This window comes from Arabidopsis lyrata (assembly GCF_000004255.2).
Source record: "Arabidopsis lyrata subsp. lyrata unplaced genomic scaffold ARALYscaffold_1, whole genome shotgun sequence".
Classification (NCBI taxonomy): Eukaryota; Viridiplantae; Streptophyta; class Magnoliopsida; order Brassicales; family Brassicaceae; genus Arabidopsis; species Arabidopsis lyrata.
In genome coordinates this window covers 6,210,550-6,224,249 of record NW_003302555.1, presented here as the reverse complement: position 1 = coordinate 6,224,249, position 13,700 = coordinate 6,210,550, and the positions used below count along the sequence as shown (strand labels likewise).

Sequence of the window (13,700 nt, the reverse complement as noted above, 5' to 3'; positions counted from 1 at the left end):
TTTCACGTGTTTAATTGAACTTTTTGATTTTTCATTTCATTACAATAATTTAAATTGATACCCAATAACAAATAAAATGACAACAGAAATTTAAAACATATAAATAGTGGTTGAAAAAATATGTTAAAATGTTTAGCAATAACAAATCTAGGAGCTTTTGGGGATTTTTTTTTTTTGGGGATTAATATATCATAAATTAATGCATATTGTACAAAAATAAAATACTCATCGTTCATTTTCAAAAGTACGACTAATTAAATGTTTTATTGTACCATCAAGGGAGCGCATTGAGAGGTTGGAAAATAAAAGCTAAAGCGGAAGACGATAATGTATATATGGTTGATTTTGTTGTGTTTTTAGCTCTATATATGTAGACACTAGACAGTAGACACAGTAGTCTCGAATGTATATTCTAATCACATAAATTTATTTTTTAAATAGCATTTTAATAACGAAATCTACTCGAAAAACGATTTTGAAAAGAAATTCACGAAGCTCGTATCCTTTTATGTGTTGTCATACAAGAAGACATCATAAACGCCCATGCCACAAATTTGTCGGAAATTGCAATTATTAGCTTTGAGTCACACATTATTGATGTGAGTCTGCGAAAACTTCCAAATTTCTCAATTATTGTTGACCGTTAGTCACATTATTTTACAGTATTGTTCTGAAAATAAAATAATGTGAATACAAGTTTACTAAATTCGTTCAACATATCAAAGAAATGATAACAGAAGAAACTCCCATTATACAGAAATTTGAAAGTATATCCTTACTGGATATGAAAATAAATGTAAATGGGTTGGCCTATGTTATTGGGCCGATACCCAGTTCTCTAATGAAAAGAAAGATCTAAAAAAAAAAAACTTCTGCTTCTCGATTAGGACATTATATTAATTCTGATCGAATACTTTTATCGTCTCAAATCATTCTAGAAAAACTTCAATCTCTCTTATAGACTTGATACTTGTAGATTCGGTGTCATTGTTTGTTCTTTGGAGGTTTCATTTTTCAGCAATGTATGTAACTGTTTAACGCACCAATTGACAGTTCACTGTAGACTTTGTTGTTTTAAAAAAACTATAATGAAAACTTCACCAGATCACTGAGTATGAGGCATCATGTAATGTTGTAGTTTCTTGTCTTGGATATCTTGGCCAAAACTTTTCATTTAATTTTTTTTTTTTGATGAGTTAAAACTTAAAAGAAACAAGCTTTATGTTGTATAAATATTCCTTACAATTAGAGGTTGTCAAAGAAAAAAAAAGTTCCTTAGAATTAGAGTTCCTATTAGTAAGATGAAGTCAGCAAGATTGACTTATAATGATGATCACAACAGAATCTCCAATGAATATCTCTGGTGGTCCTAGACTATTGTATCTTTAGTTTGGTTAGCTAAGTCTGGTACGACCGTGTTGATAGAGAAATGTCAAATGTGTTTGTTTGTGTATCCTTTTTTTCTACAGAAGTTAATTGATTGGTCTATTCGTCAGCAATTTCCTTAGAGTCAAAATTTTTGACCAACCAGCTTCTTTGTGAAACTCTCTAGCTGTATTCACACATAGACACACCTAACACAATCATTGAAACAGTGGGTTTGATGTAAATCATTCAACCACCTCTTTTCCCCCTTCTATGCAATTAGATCGTGTGGTTCTTTACGTTTGAAGCTTGATAAATAGAACAAAAATATGCCTTTTTTAGGTTAACACGTTTGTGTAGAAATGATGCAAATGCTTCTAAAATGAAACTGAATAATGTCGTCAGCTGCCTACTCATCTGTTGTTAGTGGATTGGCTAGTAGACTTAGATATCTATCATATAGACCATATGATATGTTTAGCCTAAACAATGGTTTTAGACATTATTGATTCATGTTCTTCTTATATATTTTTGCTTGATCATCACTTTTTTTTTATGCATGTGTGTCTAATTAATTATTGAGATGATCTATTGCATTTTTCTCAGGATGCAATATTGATCTTTTAGCAATTGTGTGAATTGAAAAACCGCTGAAAATAGAGACAAGTAGCAAAAGAGGAAATGGAGGAGCCTCTGAAAATAATATTCCTTAAATTCTGTCATTTCTACATCAATTTTCTTCAAATCCTCTTTGCGATGATCACATGTATCTCACTAATCTCTCTTTTTCAGTAGACTCATTACATCTTTAATTCCTTTAAGTAGCAATGAGTACACGGACATCGGGACATGTAGGGTCTACCACACGCCCTTCAGTTCAACTTATGTAATTCTAATTCAGAATAAAATAAATAAATTAGAGACTTTAAATTTTGTAAATCTATACATTTTTCTTATATATGTGTTTTAGCAATCCATCATAAAAAAATGCAAAACATTTACACATGTATGTGAGTTGTGAGTTCAAATAATATTAGTCAATACTCATTAGTCACTATAAGTGATATTTTGAATGGCTTATCCTATGAAAATTTAGTAATTTTTTTTCTGTTAGTACATTCATAGAGAAAAAATAATGTTAATTAATCTAAAGACGACAGTTTAGATTTTAACAGTCGCACCAGAACTAGTACCAGGAAACATAAGATAATATATATAGGACTAGGACTAGGACTAGCTACTCCATTATGTTTACGTAGTTTATGACAAAGATTAACTCTGTATAATCTGCATCTGACTTCTTTATTTATGTATGAAATGGTTAGAACTAAACTTGTCGGCTAATAATTCAAGCAACCCAACACAATGTTTGGGATTATCCAGTTTCTTTCTTCTTCTAAAATCCCAAAAGTAAGGCTGCAATTCTTCTGTCAGTTCGTGTGGGATATTACCATAGTTATATAAAAATCAGAATTTAAATAGTATATAATGTCATAATAATTGCATAGTTGATTAGTAGTTGTGGCAAGCAATAATGAAAAGTTTGGATAATGATACTAACTTTTTTTGCTGATTAATTATATAAATAAGATTTTCAACTTATTCTTAATGAAATTAGTGGAGTGGAGTGACATTGGCCACCACCACTACCTTGTTTTTGAATTTTTGATTAGACCAATTTGGCATATTTTTTCTTATACAATAGACATCTTTAATTAATTTTAGCTTCATTCACCAAACATAAATTATTTTTGGCATATTTCATTATTCCAAAGTGATTTTACCTCTTTATTCTCATGATTAAAGGTTCATTGCAACGTCGACAGTAGAATTTAAATTACAATGTTTTCTTTATTAAAATAACCAACTACTTAAATCATTTGATGCATAATACTAAGTTAAAATATTTTGGTTGGTCCATGGGGTATTCATGCAACTTACAAATACGATACTAAACAAGTGAGGGTACTCTAGAAATACTTTTATACATCTCATCAAATAAGACAAACCTTATTCTCTTTCTTCTAGTTGGGACGTGTTACGTACGCGCCGCCGAGAATCCGTCACTCTTTTTAACTTTATTTGATCGTATTTTCATGAAAACGAATAAATACTACTACTAATCTACTATACTCTTTTTTGTTGGTGAATAATACTACTACTATAGTACTATTCTATTAGAGAATAAGAAGATAAGTAGACGACAAAAGAAAAGAAAAAAAGAGAGAATAACAAGATAATAAATAACATTAATGTAGTATAAATTTGATTTAATAATGTAATATGACAAAAAGAAGCTCAGTTTTATTTAAACTTTTTCTTTCAACATTCTTCTTTTTTTCCAACTTAGCCCTCTCTTTTCTTGCAACTTTTGCTCGGAATTCTATGCTTTGCTGAACCATTGTTTTCTCTCTGCGAAAGTAATGAGTAGCTTTTTGCTATGTTAAGCTTTAGATCTGTTATATGTTTATGTGAGTCTTCTATATCTTTTGTGGTTTCTTTGAGAGCTTAAGCAGCCATTGCCACAAGCTGAGCTTTTTTTCTCTAGTTCAAGATTCTAACTTTGGAGCTAGTAAGTGAGAGAGAGAGAGAGGAAAAAATTCGTTAAAATGCTGGAGATTGAAAGCCCTACGAGTCTCTGTTTCCGTGCAAACACTACTTGTAATGCTCTGCTTCGAGAGCTTCAGGTTTTTCTTTGACCCTCTTCTTCTCTGTTTCTTGGAAATTTAGGGTTTCTTGATAATGGTGTTTTAAGGACAAAGTCTGTGTTTTTTTGTTCTTTATAGATAAAAGTCTTCTCCTTTTTTTCCCGTCAACTATAGGTTTAAGGGTCACTGTGAATTTTGGTACCTCGACTTCTTTTGAACTGTTCTTCTACAAGTATCTGTAAGATATCTGATTTTGATGTATGGTTTAATGGGAAAATTTTATTTGGTATGGGGCAGAAAATATGGGTTGATATTGGTGAGAGTGATGCTGAGAAAGACCGGATGCTAATGGAATTGGAGAAGGAATGTCTCGAAATTTACAGGAGAAAAGTGGATGAGGCTGCAAACTCTAAGGCACAGCTTCATCAATCATTGGTATCAATTGAAGCTGAGATTGCTTCTTTAGTGGCTGCTCTTGGAGTGTTAAACATCCACTCACCGGTATGAGCTAGTCTACTTGGTTTCTTTATATTCGTAATGAAAGGAAAGTTTCCATCTTTTTTGTTTTGAAAATGTGTGTTTTATGGTTACAGATCAAAGCAAAGGAAGGTTCAAAATCATTGAAAGAAAAACTTGCTGCTGTGAGGCCAATGCTTGAAGACTTAAGATTGCTAAAAGATGAAAGAATGAAGCAATTTGTGGATATAAAAGCGCAAATTGAGAAGATGAGTGGTGAAATCTCTGGATACAGTGACCAACTCAACAAAGCGATGCTTGGTTCTTTGGCTCTTGATGAACAAGACTTGACTCTTCGGAAGCTTAACGAGTATCAAACACATCTCCGCTCGCTCCAGAAAGAGAAGGTGAGGAATTTTTGTGAATACAATAAGAAGATGAACCAAGATTTTACTTTGTTAAGTTAAGCTGCTTGCTTACTCATTTGTTCTTGTTTTTTTTTTTGCAGTCGGATCGTCTGAACAAGGTTTTGGATTATGTGAATGAGGTGCACACTCTATGCGGTGTTCTTGGAGTCGACTTTGGTCAAACTGTTAGCGAGGTTCATCCGAGCTTACATAGGACTGACCATGAGCAGTCTACAAACATTTCTGATGATACATTGGATGGTCTACAACACATGATTGATAAGCTGAAAACCGAAAAGAGAGTCCGGTTTCAAAAGGTAGATAAACTTGCCCGCAATGCTATTCTTCTGTTTGTAACTGATTATCATTTTGAAGGCTTAGCGTTTTCGCCTTTCGGTGTGCAGTTAAAGGATGTAGCAGGTTCACTTTTCGAGCTATGGAATCTAATGGACACATCTCAAGAAGAAAGAACAAAATTTGCAAGAGTCAGTTATGTTGTAAGATCATCTGAATCTGATATCACTGAGCCAAATATCCTTTCTACTGAAACAATTGAACAGGTTACGAAAAATCCCGTTTCTTTTCCTGATTTTTATTGCCAATAATCTTTTCCAGGATCTCTGAGTTCTTGTTTTCCCTTCTACATTAGGTGTCTGCAGAAGTAGACTCTTTTAATAAGCTGAAAGCTAGCAGAATGAAGGAACTTGTGATGAAAAGAAGGTCTGAGTTAGAGAATCTTTGCAGATTGGCTCACATTGAGGCTAACACAAGCACATCTCTTGAAAAATCAACTGCTTTGATTGATTCTGGTAATAAAAGTGATAAAGCTTATCTTTTTCTCAGAAATATGAGTAGCTTATTTTCTTGCTGAAACCCGTTTGTATTTAAGAAATATTTCCTCATGTTTCTTCAGGATTAGTGGACCCTTCAGAGCTTCTTACAAATATTGAATTGCATATAAACAAAATCAAAGAAGAAGCACATAGCCGGAAAGAAATAATCGATAGGATTGACCGCTGGTTATCTGCCTGTGAAGAGGAAAACTGGCTAGAAGAATACAATCAGGTAAATAATCCTTGTAAAGTTGGCAAATGGGTTTGTTGAAGGATGTAACTGAGAAATTCTTTCCTTGGTTTCAGGATGAAACCCGGTATAGCGCTGGAAGAGGTGGACATGTAAACCTCAAGCATGCAGAACGAGCCCGGATCACAGTAAACAAGATCCCATGTACGTTCTTGTATGTTTTCACTAAAGATTCTTGTGATATCTTTAGCTTATTGTTTATTGTTTTCTGTAGCAATGGTTGACAATCTCATCAAGAAAACGCTTCTATGGGAGGACGAAACACGGAAATCATTTCTATATGATGGTGTAAGTTAAAGTAACTTTATAGTAAACACAGCCATAAGGCCTATCCTTTGATTATGGTTACTGGTTTCCTCCAGGTTCGATTGGTATCCATACTTGAAGATTATAAATTGACAAGGAAACAACAGGAAGAGGAAAAGAAACGATACCGGGTTTGTCAAAAGACTCTCTGTAATATGACCCTTGAGATTTGTAAATACCGCTTGCCTGTTAATACGATTTTTTTCATTTCCTCTGCAGGATCAAAAGAAGATGCAGGATCTCTTAGTAAAGCGGAGGGAGTCAATTTATGGATCAAAACCGAGTCCAAGAAGAAGCAACAGTGTAAAAAAGCCCAACGGATACAATGGGGATGCATCTGTGCCTCCTACGCCTCGCAGAAACTCAGCTGGAGCAACAAATACCGACATTATGACCCCAAGATCTTACTCGAGCCATCGCCAAAACGGATATTTCAAGGAAGTAAGGAGACTCTCAACAGCTCCTTTGAACTATGTGGCCGTACCAAAGGAAGACTCTGTCTCTACGTACACTTCGGTTTACGGCTCTGAACCAGATTCACCGTTATATAACTAAGTCTCATTAGGCAGCGCAGTTGGTTCAATCACAAGAAGTGGAGATGTAGTAGGAGTTGGGAGTTAGATGAATGTAATCAAAAGGAAGAGTTACTGATACAGATCAAGTACAAGTAGTGGTCGTATGTGTGTGACTTTGAGTTGACTTGTGACTGACTTTAGAGTAATAGAAGAGTAGAAAATGGATGTTATGTTCTTATTATATAGTAGCTTCAAAATTCTCTTTGGTGTGTTGTTTAATTGCTGTGGATGTGTGTATATTATTATACAGATTACACTTCCTCTCCTATCGGTTTTTCTTTTTGGTTCTGTTCGGTTTAGGTTTTCGTGTTTTTGGGTATAACCGTCTAACACAATTAAACCGAACTAAAATATGATTCGGTTTGGTTCAAATCGAAATCGTTTAAACCGGATTAACACGAAATTGATTTCGCGAAACACGTTTTCGTTATTTGGTCGCTGCTGCCAAAAAAGAGACACTTTTATTTTGCTCGGGAGTTTGAGAGAGACTAGGGTTTAAGCAATTGATCCCTGTTGGCGTTGATCTTTCTCCTGGGTTCCGAATCTTTGACAGTACGTCTCTGGTTTCCTTTGTTTTGTAATCCACTGTTGTTGTTGTTGTTGTTGTTGTTGTAAAAATAGTTGCTTTTTGTTCTGAACTAGCAAAAATTTAAGATGGTTGGAGGATTTGCTCTATGTGTTTCATGTGGTGCCACTGCCACAGCATGTCATCTCTGGGGCCATAGAATTAAAGGGTTTAGTGTCATTCCTAATTCTTTTGCATATTTGAATGTTTTTATCAATCAATCAAAATATGTTTTCTTTTGCGATGGTGCAGGAAATTTGAACATTTTAACAGTATTACCCGTGTTATCGACTTTAAAAAAAGTTAGGTAAATAGAACATTTTTCATTCTGTTTTGGTTTCAGATTACAAATGGGAACCAGTCCTTGTATTTTATTTTGTTTTCAGATGATTTGCTTAAAGAGATGATGGTCCTTTGGGTGTTGTTTTTGAGGATACGGTAAGATTGTTTTTTTTAGTAAAGTTGGCATCATGTGTGCTTCAAATTCTCTGGTTTGGTGGTGTCTGTCATAACTCATAACACATATACTGTTTTCAGGTCCAAGTGGGTTATGAGACCAAGTTGGAAGATGGTGGTTTGATAAACAACAAGTCTGTAATTTCTCTTACAACGAAAGGAGGCTCCTTGGTATCTGGTAAGATACAATTCATTTGCTATTTCTTGCCCCCCCTCCTCCCATAACTTAAGCCTGGCTTCTTGATTTGTTGTCTCTCTCTCTCTCTCCGTCTCATACAATTAGGAAGACAGTACGGGTCGGGTGAATGTAGTGAGAGCTCAAGATGCTCTAGGATTTGATAAAACTCTAAAAGTGTATGGAGAAAAGTCACTTGGTGAATTCTTCGAAAGAAGAAGGCTCTTAGGTTCTTTCTTTATTTTCTCCTTCTCTGCTTTGTTCCCTAGAACACCTTTAATTCCTTGTGTTGAAACCAACAATGTGATGTTTTTTTCTAGGTGCTCTATGGGCAGGCTCTTAATATTGGTACCTCCATGACTGTTGTTGGTGAGGTAAAGGAAGCCCCATGTGTTCCTTTTTACTTCTTCTTTATGCAGGAAATGTGGATCCTGTAAGAGTGGCGTTTTAGCGGTTCAGTTACATTTCCTTCTTCTGTTGTACTGTTGTATAGGCTGTTAGAGACAAAGCTGGTAATCTCATGATTCAAAAATCCAAAGAACAGTCTTTAATGGTGTTCTGTGGAGAGAACTCCTTTGATAAAATGGTTGGAAACATGAAGTCAAATTCAGAGTAAGGACAGACTCATGTTTCTGTTGTGTTATTTTTATTTTGGGAGGTGAGGTGATGAATCATATCTTGTTGAGAGACGTTGAATGTTGTGTTATGTTTTGCAGGTTTTACATTTTCTACTCCAAGATCTTCGGAACTGTTGCTGTGGCTGTGGCCGTCGTGTACGGTGTGGATTTTGTAAGAAAGGTTTTGTTACCATTCGTGTGGAAGAAAAAGGACTTAGGTAACAACAACAGATCAGAGAATGATAACTCAGACAGCGAAGATACACATCAGTGATTTCTAGGACTCTGGCTAACGTCTCTCACTCAGGGAGAAGAATTAGGCAACGAATTGATTTCGCGAGACACTTCTAATTTATGTTTAGGCAAATCTTAACGTGTATTTAAATCTAATCATGTCTACAATTGTTTGGTTATGTTTGGTGAAACTTTTTCTACATTTTTATTACGTCAAACATTAGTAGCTTGGATCAGATCGAGCCGGGCAAGACCGTCTCAAGTTTGGGTTAACCTGGTCCTAAATTCTAATCATTTTCTAAATCAATAGGTGACAAACAATAATCCGATTTTTCTATATGTTTAAAATATTAGTGTAGGATTCTGTCTGAAATTATTCTTGTAACATTATGGAATATCTAAATAAAACTGGACATATATAAGTGTCACAAAGAATGGATCTTATGAGCTTTCTCAAAGAAGTTTTTATTAGGCTTGAAATGCCAACAAAAACATATATCCATCCCTTTGTGGCCCATATATGAGTAGAGAGAAGTTCATCTTCTGTAGATTTTATTTATTTTCAGTCAACTAGTTGCATTTTCGTGTGATGCTGCTTTGGTATTTATCCTTTTCTTATCAAGTTACGATATGGAGAGTATATGCATCTATTATATATTCACAATTTTATTGGGATGTAACTTTAAGTATATTGTTTTACGACTTTATAGAAAAGCAGAAAGTAATCATTTGTTTTGAAAATGATTATTTTCTACAAAAAAAAAGCATAACAGCTTTTATTGACTTTCATGATGTCATTATAATTTTAAGTGACAAATCTCGAAATCATTCGAAAAATAGAATGTTGTGTTATTTCCATAACTAATTGTCTTTTCATTACGTGAAAAATGTATTTTCCTTAATTAATTACAATAGTTTTAAATTAGATATGTTTTATCAATTTTTTTTTTTTTTTTTTTTTTTTGTCATTTTAACATCCTTGCCATAATAATTTAGTACTACTATTCAACCACTTCAATATTATTTTCGTATATTCTGATTGGCGAACAGTAATGACCATAAATAAATCGTCAGCTAGTTGTCTTGTCAAAACTCAAATCCCACCGACGTAAAAAGAAGAATCATAAAGAGCTAGTTGCATGGAATCGGAAGCGGGTACGCGGAAACGAAGCATTTCGAAACGTAGAAGCGATTTTTATAGAAATTATAGAAAGTGGATACGTGTTAGAAGCGTATATAAAAATTAATATATAAACATTATATCATATAAAAAATTATAATTAACATACAAATCCAATACATAAATTCTAAATATCTCTCTATATTTAAAAATCAAATAGTGTACGTTTACAATAGAGAAAAGTCAAATAGTTCAAAGTCAAAAATTTAAGATCATTCTTCATTCTCATTTTACTAATTCCATCAAATAAAATTGTTTTAAATTTTTTTTTACCAATAAAAACATCATCAAACTCAAATTTCTCTAAATTAATTTAATTCAATTAATCATTTCAACATTTCCCTAATAAATGATCCATGCTGCTATCATTTTTTTAACTATGATAATTTAAAAAATAAAATACAAAATTAGTATGCAAAATTAGTTTTGGTTTTTCTTTTGTTGTATAAAAAACTATCAAAAATAATTTCTTATTTCTTATTTATTTTGTGACATCAAATTTTTTAAGGGAGACTCACAAAAATGCCCCTTTTTCAATACCCCTTTTCAAAAATGCCCCCTTTGGCTGTCCATTTTTAAAAATACCCTTTTTTATGTACAAAATGACTAAATTACCCTTCTTTTAATAAAAGATATTACAAATATATAAGGAAATATAACAAAATTAGGTTCACAAAATACAAAATATTTTTGGCGGGAAAAGTGATCCCACAATTTTTCCCGCCAAAAACACTTGTAAAAACTTGTAAAAACCTTTAAAATACCTTGTAAAATTTTCCCGTAAAATTTTTTCCCGCCAAAAAATTTTCCCGCCAAAAATTTTTTTTTGCGGGAAAAGTGATTCCGCAATTTTTTTGGCGTTAAATTTTTGGCGGGAAAATTTTTGGCGGGAAAAATTTACAAGGTATTTTAAAGGTTTTTTACAAGGTATTTATAAGGTTTTACAATGTATTTTAAAAGGTTTTACAACGTATTTATAAGGTATTTATAAGATATTATAAGATTTTACAAGCTATTTTATAAGGTTTTACAAGTTATAAGATTTTACAAGTTTTTTATAAGGTTTTACAAGTTGTAAATACTTTATAAAACCTTATAAGTACCTTGTAAAACCTTTTAAAATACATTGTAAAACTTTACAAAACACTTGTAAATACTCTGTAAAACCTTTAAAATACCTTGTAAATTTTTCCCGCCAAAAATTTTCCCGCCAAAAAAATTTCGCCAAAAAAATTGCGGAATAACTTTTCCCGCAAAAAAAAATTTTTGGCGGGAAAATTTTTTGGCGGGAAAAATTTTTACCAAAAAATTTTACAAGGTATTTTAAAGGTTTTTACAAGTGTTTTGGCGGGAAAATTGGGGGATCACTTTTCCCGCCAAAAAATATTTTGTATTTTGTGGACCTAATTTTGTTTCAAATAAGGGTAAAATGGTCATTAAAAATTAAAAGAGGGCAAACTTAAAAATGGACTCTTAAATGGGGCATTTTTGAAAAGGGGTATTGAAAAAGGGACATTTTTAACAATTTCTCATTTTTTAAATGGAATCGCAACCTTCCAAAATAGATTCGTAAGCTTCCAAAATGAATTTTTTAGAAGCGTTATAGAAGCGAGATTCCGAAAGCTTCCGAGAACTTCCGATTCCGACTAAAATTCCGAAGCGAGAAGCGGACGTCCGACGAAGCTTCCGTGCTTCCTTATTAAAGACCAATCAAAGAGTGAAGCCAGTTACTATAGTAATTAAGGACATGTTTAAATCAAACTCATTAAAAATTTAAAACACTAATGATAATAAGCGATTAAGGAGGAGAAATTAACACAAAAGATGTGAAAGTGAAATGGAACTAAATTATAGTACTATCTCAATTAAGGAAATTAATTAATACTAAGTTAGTGATAAAACTTTTTATTATTGTTAACCCAAGTTTTAAAAAGATAACGAGAAACACCAATCCCTTCGCAGAAGACTCTTATCTCTTCTCTAAGCGCTCTCTTATCCTTCAACGTCCATCCCAACTTCGCCGCGTATTCTTTCATCGCCTCTCTTTGCTCCGCCGTGAACTTTGACTTCCTCCGTCGCTGCACCGTCATCTTCTCTTCCGCCGAAGTCTCCTCTGTGTCCTCCTCCTCCTCCTCATTTCTTTCCTCAGCTGTTTTCCATTTCAGCCTCGCCAGCTGCTTCACGCGCCTCAAGCTCGTGAACGGGAAGCGCGTGTGTGTGACTTGAGCAGAAGATATGACGTCGATGCGACGGTGGTAGCTGCGGTGGCAACCACAGGCGACGCAGAGATCGCCGGTGGCTGATTGAGAGAATTCACGGCAGCCATCAATAGCGTAGGAGCCGAGCTTCGCGGCGTGGTTGCGCATGCATTCTCTGTAGACACAAGAACTCTGCATCTTCTTGGCTCTCTAATTAGAAGAGAGAGAGATTTTGATTTTTGAGTTTAGGGTTTGTTTTGGAAGAGTTTGGTTTTGAGTTACTTAAGTTATGATATGATGTGTTTTTTTGTGTCAGAAAGAGTTGGGAGTTACAAAAAAAGTAAAAATTATTGTTACTTACTTGCTTTAAGATTTTGTACTTATGTGTGTATTAGTTGTCATAATAAATGTGAAAAACCCACTTTTTGAACTGTTTCACTGGCTTTGCTTTTATACACATCTATAATTTCGTATCCTCTCAGCTCATAAAGTTGTCATCTCTACCCATAGGCCATAGTTAACTCTTTTAATCCATTGGGTTAAGTAGTAACAATAATGAGAATTGAGAAATACAGTAAGAAAACTAAAACCCTTTTTGTAAAAGTATGGCGGCTAATTAAGTAGAAGTATTTTGATTTATAAAAGTACGATTAAAGAAACTAATTTTTGAAAAATTAAGAAAAATCAAGAATTTAAAGTAACTAAATGACTCTAGTAGCAATTAAGAAGAAAAAATCAAAAGGTTTCAAAGAATCTGATTTTATTTTAAAAAGAAGTCTGAACTCGAAACGCTTTCTTTTTAAGATGTTTAGCAAAAAAAGCGATTGTGTGACCCACGCGAGTTGACTATTCACTATCGTATATGTTCAATTTGCCTACTTTATGTTACTAAACGATTGTTTTACGGCTTAGTGATACCAATGTGGAACATTCCTTAAGCGGACTCGGATGAGTTTTAGTAAGACAAGATAAAGTCTGTCACCTAGGGTTAAGAAGTGTTCGAAGAAACTTATCACCGTTCCATGCAAAAGTCGACTCTCTATTATGGGCAATGGAATGTATAATCTCGATTGGCAACTCCTCTAGCGCTTTTGTCTCTGATTGTTCCGACCTGATTTCCCTCCTTAATAACCAAAATGATTGGCAAACTTTTGCAGCGGAGTTGGTCTCTTTTCGATCCCTTATTTGTTTTTTTCCTCGTTTAGTATAAGATTTATTTCTCGCAAGTTCAATAGTCGGGCTGATTGTTTAGCCAAAAAAGCTCTGGTTCGAAACCATTTTATACCCTTGTAAGCGCGTCGGTTCCTGATTGGCTCTCTCTATCGGAGAGTCTCTTTCCAATAATTTAATATAAATGGTGTTTGAGGAAAAAAAAAAATTGTTACCAATTACACCAATAATAGTAGTTAAGAAATCTATATCATTTTTTTGGTAA

At 33.7% G+C, this 13,700-nt stretch overlaps 3 protein-coding genes across 5 annotated transcripts; 2 read left to right on the top strand and 1 right to left on the bottom strand.

Moving 5' to 3' along the window:
- The first annotated feature begins 3,639 nt into the window (after positions 1 to 3,639).
- LOC9328885 (65-kDa microtubule-associated protein 7) lies at positions 3,640 to 7,044 on the top strand. The gene is made up of 11 exons (XM_021014226.1): positions 3,640 to 4,052; positions 4,311 to 4,514; positions 4,607 to 4,876; positions 4,978 to 5,193; positions 5,281 to 5,436; positions 5,526 to 5,685; positions 5,790 to 5,941; positions 6,016 to 6,103; positions 6,174 to 6,247; positions 6,322 to 6,396; positions 6,485 to 7,044. The coding sequence occupies exons 1-11, from the start codon at positions 3,975 to 3,977 to the stop codon at positions 6,818 to 6,820; spliced, it is 1,809 nt and encodes a 602-aa protein (XP_020869885.1). The 5' UTR covers positions 3,640 to 3,974; the 3' UTR covers positions 6,821 to 7,044.
- A 223-nt stretch (positions 7,045 to 7,267) lies between these two features.
- Positions 7,268 to 9,120, top strand: LOC9326134. Of its 3 annotated transcripts, none has more exons than XR_002329597.1 (7): positions 7,268 to 7,392; positions 7,483 to 7,574; positions 7,658 to 8,039; positions 8,145 to 8,265; positions 8,357 to 8,410; positions 8,530 to 8,648; positions 8,753 to 9,120. XR_002329597.1 is itself a non-coding variant. In XM_021014234.1 (6 exons), the coding sequence occupies exons 4-6, from the start codon at positions 8,393 to 8,395 to the stop codon at positions 8,925 to 8,927; spliced, it is 312 nt and encodes a 103-aa protein (XP_020869893.1). In that variant the 5' UTR covers positions 7,275 to 7,392; positions 7,483 to 8,039; positions 8,145 to 8,265; positions 8,357 to 8,392; the 3' UTR covers positions 8,928 to 9,120. The 3 variants fall into 3 exon arrangements, 1 of the variants encoding a protein (XP_020869893.1); XR_002329596.1 differs by having other exon boundaries at positions 7,483 to 7,843; positions 7,943 to 8,039; XM_021014234.1 differs by having other exon boundaries at positions 7,275 to 7,392; positions 7,483 to 8,039.
- A 2,738-nt stretch (positions 9,121 to 11,858) lies between these two features.
- On the bottom strand, positions 11,859 to 12,712 carry LOC9328884 (zinc-finger homeodomain protein 14). Its single transcript, XM_002890025.2, has one exon. The coding sequence runs from the start codon at positions 12,461 to 12,463 to the stop codon at positions 11,957 to 11,959; it is 507 nt and encodes a 168-aa protein (XP_002890071.1). The 5' UTR covers positions 12,464 to 12,712; the 3' UTR covers positions 11,859 to 11,956.
- Between the last annotated feature and the right edge of the window lie 988 nt (positions 12,713 to 13,700).

Coding starts and splice junctions, on each gene's coding strand:
- LOC9328885 (XM_021014226.1), top strand. CDS start 3,975: ATGCTGGAGATTGAAAGCCCTACGAGTCTCTGTTTCCGTGCAAACACT. Junction 5,194..5,280: donor AGAGAGTCCGGTTTCAAAAG/GTAGATAAACTT, acceptor TTCGGTGTGCAG/TTAAAGGATGTAGCAGGTTC. Junction 6,397..6,484: donor AGGAAAAGAAACGATACCGG/GTTTGTCAAAAG, acceptor TTTCCTCTGCAG/GATCAAAAGAAGATGCAGGA.
- LOC9326134 (XM_021014234.1), top strand. Junction 8,649..8,752: donor AACATGAAGTCAAATTCAGA/GTAAGGACAGAC, acceptor TATGTTTTGCAG/GTTTTACATTTTCTACTCCA.
- LOC9328884 (XM_002890025.2), bottom strand. CDS start 12,463: ATGCAGAGTTCTTGTGTCTACAGAGAATGCATGCGCAACCACGCCGCG.